The sequence below is a fragment of the Candida theae genome, assembly GCF_024610275.1.
Source record: "Candida theae strain CBS 12239 chromosome Unknown scaffold21, whole genome shotgun sequence".
Classification (NCBI taxonomy): domain Eukaryota; kingdom Fungi; phylum Ascomycota; class Pichiomycetes; order Serinales; family Debaryomycetaceae; genus Lodderomyces; species Lodderomyces theae.
The window spans coordinates 24,217-36,688 of NW_026261495.1; the positions used below are offsets into that span (position 1 = coordinate 24,217).

A 12,472-nucleotide genomic window follows, 5' to 3' on the forward strand; every position below is an offset into this window, starting at 1 on the left:
ATTGCTTATTCGATTTGCAACAATTTGGTGAAATTTTTTTTTTTTTTGCAGGGAGAGAAATCTCCATTAAAATTGTGCGATGAGTTTTACGTGGTTGCAAGCTTGTAATTAGGAACGAAACACGAAGATAATCTTCTCGTGCGGGGACAGTCCGGCTGCGTTGACAATGGCACCAAATCTCGCTCCAACGCTTTTTGGATGTCTCAATTGCCATGCAAGCACAAGGACCACACCAGTCAGTTGCCCAAACTTTTCCTTCACCATACGCGCTACCTTCTCTTCACAATGAAAGGAATTTCGCACTCTTCACATCCCCCCTTCTCTCGTTTGGAAAACTTCCACATTGACATCACCCACTCAAGACTTTCCTTCATCGAGAACTACAACAACAATTTCAAAAAGATTCTGTGAATTGGACCTCTTTGAGAATCCATTAGAGAGAAAACGCCAGCAGTACTTCAAATATTGATTGATTGAAGAACGACACAGAGAAGTCTATACTGTATAACGTATACATAGTTGTGTTTATCCATCAATAAACTAGCGTATACATAATAACAAGCATCAATTACACCCTTTTTTTTTTCACGTTTATACATATAGAACGTACCATATCCAGTGACTCGGATTGCTACGCAGATTTTGGATCAACTAAACAACACCAAATTGACCAGCCCTTGAAAAATGTCGAATCTAGATGATGATGAAGCCCTCTTTGAGGACTTGTACGATGACGATAAAACAAGCAACAAAAAGGACGCACAAGAGGCGTCCGTGTTAGATAAAAAAGCAGAGGAAAATAAGCAAGGTGCTGAGGAAGGAGTGGAAGCCATTGGAGAGGGTGCCACAAGTGAAACACCCACAGGTACAGCGGCAGAAGCTGCTGCTCAAACTGAAGATGACACCCAACTGGGGCTGGGTGCTCCACCACCACCTCCACCACCACCGCCTCCAGCAAATGAAACTTCTCAAGTACCATCAGAAGCTCAAACTGGAGAGCAAACTCAGCAAGCCCAGCCAGGACAAGCAGCAATGCCTTCCTTCCCATTTGATCCGGCCCAATTTGCCCAGATTGCTAGTATGCTTCAAATGCAGGGCCAGATGCCAGGACAAGTACCAGGGCAAGTACCAGGACAGACACAGGCTAATATCCCACCACCACCACCCAAGCAGTCTGTGTCCGAAATTGGAAAAGAGAGCGGTAAAATGTTTATTGGTGGGCTCAACTGGGACACAACAGAGGAAGGATTGGTGAATTATTTTTCAAAATTTGGAGAAATTACCGATTACACGATTATGAAGGATAATGCCACTGGAAGGTCAAGAGGGTTTGGATTTTTGACATTTAAAGACCCGAGCGCTGTAGACATAGTTATCAAACAAGAACACATACTTGATGGTAAACTAATTGATCCGAAACGTGCCATTTCGAGAGAAGATCAAGACCGTGTTGGTAAGATCTTCATTGGAGGTATCGATCCAATGGTTTCAGAAGATGAATTTAATGATTTTTTCTCCAAGTTTGGCACTATCATCGACTGTCAATTGATGATTGACAAAGATACTGGAAGATCAAGAGGTTTTGGGTTTATTACGTTCGACTCTCCCGATGCTGTTGATAGAGTGTGTGTTAATAAGTATTTAACTTTGAAAGGAAAAGCTATGGAGGTTAAACGTGCAGCTCCAAGAGGACAACATAATCAACAAATGATGATGCAGCAGCAGCAGCAAGCCCAACAACAGGGCGGCCAATATTACAACCCTTATGGTGCAAGTCAATACGGACAGATGTATTCACAAATGAACCCAGCCATGAACCCAGCCATGAACCCAGCCATGAATCAGTGGTATCAATGGTATATGTTTCAGCAGGCTCAGGCCCAGCAACAAGCAGGCTCTTCAGATTCACCCCCAGCACAGCCTCTCAACCCACAACAACAGGAAGATGAAGCAGATGCAGATGAATCTGGTAATGCGGCTGGAAGGAACTCAGCCTCGGACTCTCCACAAGCTGGAGAAGAAGGCGCTTATCCAACGAGACCAAACATTCCACGCGGTCCAAAGAGACCCAATGGTCCCTCAAGCTTCAGAGGAAGAGGCGGCTACAGAAGAGGTAGGGGTGGATTCCATCCGTATCAAAGAGGGGGAAGAAGGTACTGATTTGCTTAAGGTGTGTGTACTAAATATATGTGCTCTATAAATATCACTTTTTTCTACTAGGACGAGCATTCTTTGCTCTTCTCTGCTCCTTCAATGCTCTAGCCTTTCTAATTTGTTCAGTAGATTTCAACTCTTGCTGTTGTCCAGGCTTGTTGTATCCTTTGACTCTCAAACCTGAATCAAGCGCCTTTTCAACCTTTTTCTTTTGCTTGTGATAATCATCTCTGTATTTGTCTGGCAATTTGGGCGTGCTTTGCTTCTTGTGCTTGAATCTATGTGCATTTTCCTGTGCTTCATTGGCAGCAGCAGGAGCAGTAGTATGTTTCAAGTTTCTTTGCTTTTTCCATTCATCAAATTTGCCTGATCTGAAAGATGCCGGGATCTTTGTACCGTTCTCACTGATTATATACTTTTTATCTGTAGATTGCGAATTGATATACTTGCCTTTCTTTTTATCCCACTTCATCACTTGTTTATTCACTTGAAGTTTGTCATCATTATCCAAGTCAAAAGCTGCGGCTTGGGCATCGTTGGCAAACGAAGACGCAATGGACAACTGTTGGTCTTGAATGACGTCGGCAGGGGCATAATGACTGAGAAAATGTTGGGGATCACGAGACGATTTCTTTCGTTGCAACTGTTCACTGTCCTCGAATGTATTTTGCAACTCGTCATCTGCCACTTCCTGGACATACCCACTGTTTTCATCGTCAGCCTTGAGAAGCTCTTCTTCAATGCCATGTCTTAATCCAGCCAATCGCTCCTTCTGTAGCAACTCACGACGTTCTTGCGCTTTACGCTGGATAGGAGCTATTTGACGTCTCCTCTTGTGCATGAATTCTGCAAGACTATCGTTTTCCTTGACACCCTTTTTCTTGATTTCAAACACAGTCTCCTTGACATTCCTGTTTTGTAACTTTGCCAAAAAGTCCTCTTTCTTTTTCTCCAAATTCTCTCCAAAAAGCAAATGCTGGTCATCCCACGAGTTTGTATCCAAAATTTCCTTACTTCTTTTCAAGGACTCCTGCGATGCGGCTTGTCTCGTTCTATGGTACAACTTCTCTCCCTTTGTAGCCACATCTTTCAATACCTTTATCTCATAATTGTTCTTCAACAAGTTCTCGTATAATTCCTGGAATGTCTCCAAGTCCACGCGCGGTATCGATCCAACAACAAGTCTTTCCGTATAGTTCACGTGAGGTGGTATATATGAGTCACCTTGCTTGCTTCTCAACAATTCACACTTGGCCTCATACATTGACGTTAATAAGACCTTTTTCCCCAAAAAAAGCTCCAAATCTAGTAAATACGGCAATTCCTTTTCGTTGACAATTGAATACGCCCAACCTTTATTACCAGCTCTTGCAGTTCTACCAACTCTGTGTATGAATATTTTTGAGGAGCCTGGTAAGGTGAAATTAATAACATTGGCCAATACAGGAATATCAATACCTCTCGCAGCAACGTCGGTGACTACCAATACCTTTGTAAGACCAATCTTGAACTGGTACAACTGGTTCTTTCTGGCGTGCTGGTCTAAAGTACCATAAATGTATGACACTAAGTAGCCGGCATCTCTTAGAAGTTTTGTTATATATTCGACGTGATGCTTTGTTGGCACGAAAACGATAGTTGATTTTTCCGAGGGGAGTTGGTTTGCCGCAGGCATCCTTTCCTTTTTGAACTTGTATTTCTTCTTCTTTCCCGAATCGTCCTCTTCGTCGCTCTCTTCTGCTTCCCTTTTATCCATTGTTACAAGCTTCTTTATTTCTTCTGGAGTCCCCAACGGCATCTTGATCACCTCTTGCAAAATGTATAAAAGATTTGCTTCTCTTTCGTTGATCTTGGTGGTGAAATAAGCCATTTGTAAATTTTCGGAAATTTTTGACTCGGCATCCAAACGAACCAAAACCGGATTGGTTAAACCAGCTTTCGCAAAGTCCACCAAAGTTCTGGGTAATGTGGCAGAGAAAAGTAGTGATTGTCTGTTTTGGGGCAAAGCTAGCAATAGCTCATTCAACTGCTCAGCGAACCCCATTTCAAACAATCTGTCAGCTTCATCAAACACAATGTACTGCACAGTTGATAAGTCGTACTGCATCTCAACTTTTAAATGCAAGAACCTTCCTGGAGTACAAACAATTATATCGGGTTTACTCACCATTTTCCCAAAATCCTCCTCCAACGAGTCTCCACCAATCAAAACAATCGATTGCAAGTCAGTTCCACGACTGAATTCCTTCACCTGTTTGTATGTTTGCAACGCTAATTCTCTTGAAGGAGACAAGATGACAGCTCTTACCCCAGTTGGTCTTCGCAGTTTTAATTTCTCAATGAGTGGCAAAACAAACGCAGCCGTCTTACCCGAACCCGTTCTCGCCATTCCCACAACATCCCTATTATCAATAATCAAAGGGATCGACTTCCTCTGTATGGGTGTTGGTAGTTTGTATCCCTTTTTGGCGATATTGGTGAGCAAGAATTTTGAAAATCCAAAAGAAGCAAATGTTCCTGCCTTTGCCTTTTTGGCAGTGGGATTATTGGAAGTGAAGAAGGATGTGAGAATCTTGTCATCCTCCTCGGCAGAGTTCTCATCGTCGACCAACTTAAGACTTGGCAATGGCCTCTGGTTGTTGGTTTTAGCCTTTTTCTTTGGTGGTGCATTTGATTCTTCGTCATCCAGTGAAAGTATCTCGTCTTGGAACTCTCCTCCGTCCGAGTCTTGTTCACTACTTATCTCATCATCTGATAATACTGCAAGCGAGTTCGCGATGTTGATATCCTCCTCGTCCGACATGTCTCTCTCTCTCTCTCTCAACTGATCACCAAGGTAGAAACAAACGCTATCAATCGCATCTCCATCTCATTGCAGTAAAAAAAAAAAAGAAAAAGAAAAAGAAAAAGTTTTGTGCGATAGTAGTGTCGTAAAAGTTTTTGCGACAATGGAGAATGTGACAATCAGATCGGGGTGTTCTGTTTGATTCTTCACAATATGTATACAGTGGTATTATAAGATTCGAAGTCTTGCATAAAAAAAAACAAAAAAACGTGCCGTCTGCGTCTGCCAGCTAAGCCCAATCGATGAGTGGAGGAAGTCAGAACTTTGAACGGAGCTGCGGAATGGGCAAAACACTGCTTTCGTCTCGTTTCCAAACACATTCACTAACCAATAACCAAGTAGTAAGCATAAACTATTTTGACACTTTTCCGCTCTATCTACAGAGACTCCGCCCAAACGAGCGTGTTTATAGATTTCTCTCTAAAATCCTCTGGAATCCTTTGGATTAACTCTATACAGGTTGTTTTAGGTTTAAATGTGCATAGTTCCGGGATACATAATAACCTTGGAGAAAACTGAATAATATGATATCTATCCAAATAACAAATTATGAGGCGCTTAATTGCGTCGGCTCGGAACTGTGACCTTCTGATCTAAAACGTTGTCAACTTGGTGGTGATTAGGTCTATGAAAGTATTCTTTTGCATGAAAGTGGAGGTGCCGAAGCATTTTCTAAGTAGTATTCATCAAGGATCATTGCTATTCTTCCAGTTTCTTTTGTATACATAGACCATCAGTCACAAAGTCGGGGGTCGGGCAACTTAATCCACTACACCATCGTCGAGAGTGTATTTATTCCTTTATCTTTTCATTGGGTAAATTTTCGTAAACGAGAACAATTACGTCGCATAGTTATATTGCCAGCCGAAGGTTATAGTTGACAATCTGACTATCAGCAACTTAGTTTCTTGACAATCTGCATTCCTTGGCTCTATGTCTCTATCTTTTGCTAAGCCATTTTTTTTAAAGGGTCGTCCCTTTTCTTGGGACTCCTTTAAAGGCGAACTCGTGCGTTTCTAAAATCCTCGCTCTGTGTTATATCATTTGCAAAACTACACGTGCGGAATCTCGGATCTTCCAAGCAAGCTTTCGTACTCCAAGAAAATTGCGTCACAATAGTATTTGTCCCCAGTGCCGATCACACGTAAGTAGATTGTGCTTACTTCTTAATGCCCCGAGAGACCCACCGATTAATAAAAAAAAAAAAAAAAGAAAAAAAAAAAAAAGAAATAGAATTATCACTAGTTATATTTTTATTACACAAGCTCTTTGTAGTATAATATACGTGTGTTGCTGTCTAGAAATTTTTGGACTGGTAGTGGTTCAAGGTTCCGTGTACGATTTGATGGATGTGATATTCCTGTGTCTGTACTCAGCGAGAGTTTCAGGGGGGTGTAGTAGCTTATCGCACCGTGTCTTATCGTCAGCAGAGTTCACATTATTCAAAATAAAGCATTATTGTCGCACCAATTATACTATGCAAGATCCCGCCACTCCTTGTCGTAGCTGCAAGATCGTTCCTGTACAGTTCCTGTTTTATTTTTTATTTTTTATTTTCTATTTTTTGTTTTGCTGTAACTCTTTTATTCTCTCCTTTAACTTTTTGTTCTGCTTTTTTTTTTTGTTCAAGTCACTTATTGTTTTCCAATTTTGGATAATTTCCTGTTAACAATAGCAGGTGATTCATAGTTTTATTGTTTGAAATGCTATCGAATATTCTTTAAAAAACCCACTGTTCTCTTCGCGGAATTTCAGAATGCTTCTGAGAAATAACCAAGCAGTCGACTTCATGTGCGTAATAGCTACAACTGAACAGCCCCTTCCATCGTCTCAACCAAACAATCTATAAAAGCTTTTGGTAGATCTTTTGTGTGGTGGAGATTGAAATGATTTACGTAATGACACAAGATGAATTTTTGAAAGCCTTCAAAGTTTTTTAGCATTTTGCATTTGGGACAAGCCTATCGTGAATCTGAACTAAAAGTTTTTTTTTTGTATTTTTGTTGAGTTCTTGGTAAGGCTGTACACAAAGCACTTGTTGCCAATTAAAATCATCAATTCTGCGCTGATCAAGCGGTGCGAGTTAGTACGTTGACCTTACCAAAAAAAAGAAAAAAAAAAGAACTCTATTCTCTTTAATTCTTCATTCTGTGATTATTTACAAAGGAGGAGTTATTGGAAAGGAAGAAGCCTTTACCTTTCTTTGTCCTTCGATTGCGTTGGAGTGTACCCCTCTCCCATTTTTCGTATATGTAATGGTTGTGAATTTTGGAAAAAAAGGTACAAAATGACAGGGTTCGTTTGGGGGAGAATTTCAGGTTGTGTGGAACAGCAGACAAAACCATGCTTCGAGAATGACGTTAGCAAACATGCACACGCGTGGGGTTATAAGTATATAAAACAGAAATAGCAGTAACAGGACTGTATGTAGTAAGTTTTGTATAGGAGAGAGATGCCACTGCCTCAAGCAAGATCGTTCCACAAGCTTTCCCGAAATTTAGTTGCACTAAGATCTAAATGTGCATTTTTTCTATTTCGTAAACAAAACATGAGCTGACAAACATGGACGAAAATTTCTCGTAAACCATTCAGCACTAGTATTTGTTGTGTTTTGTGTATAGATTGAGGTCATAGAAGGGCAATTTTGGCTGTATGATTTCAATATTAACAACGAAGGAAGTGTACGATTTTGTGGCAATTGTTATTAGCCAAGTCCAAACGAGATTGGTTTGTTTATGCAAAAGGTGTGATGTAATTACAAAGAAAAGCTTTGTGACATTTCCATCCAAATTTTCTGCATTTATTATTTTCTTTTTTTTCCCAGTCCAAGAGATTACCGTTTTCAGGTACGTGAAAATTGTGTAACCGATACGTTTCTTCAAGGAGAATAAGTAGAACGCTTAAAATTGCATCCGGGGCACAATAGGATACAGCTTCGGGCTAAAAGAATGTACATGTTAACCATGTCTTGTGCAGTTTACAAGAACTGAAAGTCTCGACAATTCCAACGAGTGAATGTGCTTGTAAGTGCACACAAGCAAGAACGTACGACTTTACATGAGCAAGAAGTACAAACGAAAGTGGCACAGAGTCTAAAGCTTGCACTAAAAGCCTTGCAACTACTTGCATTACCGCGTGAAGTTGTTTAAAGGTTAAACTTTTCTGCAAAGTCTAAAAACGCTCGAATAAAACGTTTTGGTTACATAGCAATCATACAGAATTCGTAAACGAGAAAAAAAAGGAATAATTTTAAAACAGCAAAGCCTACTATTCTGCTGTATTCTACAACAGCCTACATGACAATTACATCATGCATAAAAAAAAATGTCAACTTCTCCGCTGCGGCAACAATAAAATGCGGTGCTTATTGTGAGGCTTTTGGTCGTTGACAATAATGTCGGAGTTAGCGGAAATAAGCATGTGTCCTTTTGCACGGTTTATTTTTATGCGTGATGAAGTATCTAAAATCCATCGGGTAAAGTTGCACAGCTAAAATTTGAGAGCTTTTGTACCGCTTGCGTGGGGGATCTAGAGACCAGCTCTGTGTGGGGTTTACGCAGCACCATAGTAATTGCTGTATCGCTAATCGCGACTCCTTTACGCAATAGAAGATGTTGGAGTTAAAAATGTGTGTATCGGAGAGAATTTGGTCTCAGTTTACCCGCTTGCCGCGGTGTGTCCGTCGTCAATTGTCGTTAACATATTTTCTTTTTGCTTTATTTTCTTTTTTTTTTTTCAAAAAAACAATAACGTTTCGTGCTGCTAGTTTTGTGTGCATTAAGGAGTCATAGTTAAGGCTGCTGTGCCACATTGTGACTCAAGCACCCAAACTATAGATTCGTTTGCACTTGAGCACAAACTTTCTCCTTTTTGAGACCTCAGAACTACGCTGCATTGGCAAAGATGCTGAAGAGATAAAAAAAGAAAACAAAAGACAAACCACGTGGTCAAGTATTATATTTTTATGTGTTCTTTTTTTTCTTTTTTGTGTGAGATTGTTTTATTTTTGACTCGTTTTGCCAAAAACAAAATGTAGCAAACGAGATTTCCTTTACCCTATTGCATGACAGAAATCGTGTAGCCGAAATCGCTTGCAAAACTTCAGAAGCCCACATTTTTCGCTTTTGAAGAAGGCTTGAACTGGGGCAAAAATACTCGGTACTACTACGAAGTTTAAACAATCGCCTCAAAGAAGAAAAAAAAAAGAAGCAAGGAAACCTGCACGAGAAACGAGAAAGAGATGCGGCGTGTTTTTTTTTAACTATATTGGTTTGGGCGACAGAAGCACAGTTGCATCGTTGTTGCATCATTGTTGCATTTCCTCTGAAATTGAAAGGAAACTCTTGGGTGTGAATCAGCTTAGACAGCTAAACCCTTTCTTGGCAGAGGATAAGCTCTCTTAGCTCTATGTCTCAGTGCTTCACTACGATGTAGTAGTTTTCTGCACACCTGTCGTCTTTGACCACAAACAGAAGATATTTCGTTAGCACCTAAGAACATGACTACAAGGAATGGGAGGATAAGCGAGAGTAATAATGCCCTTCATGTTCTCGAAGTTCCTGTAACGACGGAGTTGATATTTTGTATGCAGTAGGGCATTTCCTTTGAGGAAAAAGAAAAACAATAATACAAAAGTTTTGTACTTCATGCACAGGGTGTTAAACTGTTTCAGATTTAAAGTTAACTTTATTATATTTTTTTTGTTTATTTTATTACTTTTTATTATTATTCTAAGTTTAGCTTGTAAAGAGAGTTTATCATGCACGCTTTTGGTTGGAGAGCATGTGCCAAATTTGAATGGAAATGTCATTTCTCTCTCCCAGTCTAATTTCTGAAATGCAACACCAACTATAAAACCCAGTTCTTTGTGTTAACTCAAATCAATAGAAATCACATGTAAGGGTGTGATTTTTAGAATTTCAGTGACATTGGGTGTGTACAACTGTACAACTGTGGTCTGTCTCTGTGTGGGTAGAGCTGGCTAAAGAAGCTTCCTCAGCATATGAACGGGCCTAGATTCGTCCATGACAATGGCAACACAAAGCTACCGACCCAAAGCCTGCAGTTGTTGTAATGTTTTTTCGCGAGTTGATCACAAGAGTGTAATTGCCTGATTTTTTTGCTTAGTTTTGTGTAGGGTGGCCCAACAATACAGTGCATTTGAAGGTCGACGGAAAATCTAGACAACGGAACAATAGTTCTAATAGAACAAAAAGGAGGCTTGAGAAAACCGTGTTTACCTAGTGGGGGTGAGAACAAGAAACAAATTGCTATCGCATCGGGTGGTGCTGTGCGCTCTAATAGTTGCCTCTATTGTCCTATATTTTTGCGTTGAGCTTAAAGAAAGAGAGCATTCATCAGAGAGAGCCAAAAGAAAAAAAAAAAGAAAGAAAAAAGAAAAGTTGAAACTTCCGAGACAACATCTGCGTCTAGCTTAACCTTTACCGAAAAAAACCTAAAATAATAGATGGTTATGAGACAACATTTATAGAGGGCGGTGCTTCCGTGTGACCCTTGTCAAACAATACATAATCAGCAATCGATGCACTCAAAGAAACCGTTGAAAGAAATCTACTGTAAATGCAAATAAGTGATTATACCAAACACAAGGTGGGCGCCGATGCCGGGTTGAATTAATTCAGCTGAGAACAATACAATTATACCTATTTGTGAGCGTTCTACAAGAGCTGGATTTCTAACTTTCGTTTTTTTTTTTTTTTTTTTTTTTTTTTTTTTGCTTCTGTCTCTCTCTGCTCAAACTGTGTGTATGAATATAGCCGACGTGCTGGAAACAAAGCTCATCATAGCCATGCGTGTGAGGGATCGATAAAAGTCGGCAGATTTGTAAGCATCGTTTTGAAACCAAACGTTTTGCCTTTCCGGTTTTCTTCGTGGCGACTTTAAGACGGTACACTTAACTTTGAAGATCGACAACCATTTTGTAGGCGTGAGGAGGTGGTCAGTACTAAATTGGCTTCTGTTACTAACGAGCCGATCACTTTACTGGTGACTTTGCCTCGTATATGCCCGTTCTTCAAACATGCAAATTATGTAGAATTTTCTTTTTGTACTTTATTCATCCTCCATTTTCGTCTAGTCTCCTCAAGAGCATACTACCATGATTGTACTACATTCCATTGTGGTTTTAGATTGCTATTATATTGGAACACCCATAAGTACTGAATAAAGGGTACTATAGTGATAGGAGATTGAGAAGCGAAGTCACTAAGTTTCTTGCGCTTGTGGGCACAGAAACAGAAAGTAAAAAAAAAAAAAAAAAGAAAAAGAAAAAGAAAAAGAAAAACAAGTGAAAGGGGAAGGGAAAGCAGCACAAAAAGTGCCTCCACATTTGGGGGATGAGAGAGAAATAAGGGGAGAGAAATTTGGGTCAACAGTTTTGTTTTGCTTTACTTTGTTTGGTAAAGTCTAAACTGCTCTCTCTTTATGCGCGATGTATTCTATTGCTGTTTTTGTTTCTGATAATTTATTTTGTGTTTGTGTCGGTTGATAAGTGATGATGAGGATGATGTTACAGTACACATTGAAGTGAGTTTTGTGTAGTTTCAAATGTGTGTATTGTTTGCGCCTAATAATTCATACAAACGTACCGAGAGAAAGACGTAGTTTGTGTAATGTCAGCTTACATATGTATGATGTTATAAAAATAGTGTGTGTGCTGCACCTTTTTTTTTTTCGGCTCTCTCATGTAATTTTATTTTCTCCAAACATAAAGAAAAAAAAGATATTTCAAACTGAGAATAAAAATAAAAGTTTTAATAATATTTTGAAACTTAAAGAAAATAAATTAATTCAATGAAAAACTTCGTATTTGTGATGTTATAAGTTTTTTAACCATATCTGTATCAGCTCAACTCTGATATATACTTCTTTACCAAGGCAAAACAAAAAAAAAGAAAAAGTAAAGTAAAATAAACATGATTGACTTATGTACAAAGGGTTACGTTGTCATTGCTATTATAACATCAACACATATTACTTTTTTTTTTTTTTTTTTATCCATCCACTATCGTCATGGATGAATAACTTTTCTTTCATATGTCTTTTGTTACATTTCATAATTCCGTCACTTCTCCCAAGCCCGTTCGTGATTCTTTTTCCCAATTGTGCTCTGTTTGTGTAAAAGGTATGCTCTAAGTTGTTTGGCCTAAACCAACTAGGAAAACAATATTGTACAAATAATTTAGTTAAGAGTTAAGCTATTTCGGTTTGTTCCTGTGCTACTTGCTATAAATAATAGAAAGCTTAGTATTTTCTTTTTTTTTTTTTTGTCAATAATAATAGCATAATTGTTACAAAAGAAATACAAAACTGAAAAAAATAAATATTATAAGAAAACTGGTACCTAATTTTAAACTATATAAGTATTTATATATAAATATATATATAATTACAAATTCCGTAGGATTACTTAAAGAAAGCGATTCAGATTTGAAAACATCACTACTCCCTACA

At 39.0% G+C, this 12,472-nt stretch overlaps 2 protein-coding genes across 2 annotated transcripts; one reads left to right on the forward strand and one right to left on the reverse strand. All coding sequences in view use genetic code 12, as the record gives it.

Annotated features, from left to right (window-relative positions):
- Positions 1 to 684: 684 nt before the first annotated feature.
- On the forward strand, positions 685 to 2,160 carry KGF57_005280 (uncharacterized protein; the record flags this gene model as incomplete). The annotated part of the gene is made up of 1 exon (XM_051754880.1): positions 685 to 2,160. The coding sequence occupies one exon, from the start codon at positions 685 to 687 to the stop codon at positions 2,158 to 2,160; it is 1,476 nt and encodes a 491-aa protein (XP_051606179.1).
- Positions 2,161 to 2,203: 43 nt separating this feature from the next.
- Positions 2,204 to 4,957, reverse strand: KGF57_005281 (putative ATP-dependent RNA helicase; the record flags this gene model as incomplete). Its single annotated transcript, XM_051754881.1, has 1 exon — positions 2,204 to 4,957. The coding sequence occupies one exon, from the start codon at positions 4,955 to 4,957 to the stop codon at positions 2,204 to 2,206; it is 2,754 nt and encodes a 917-aa protein (XP_051606180.1).
- Positions 4,958 to 12,472: the final 7,515 nt, after the last annotated feature.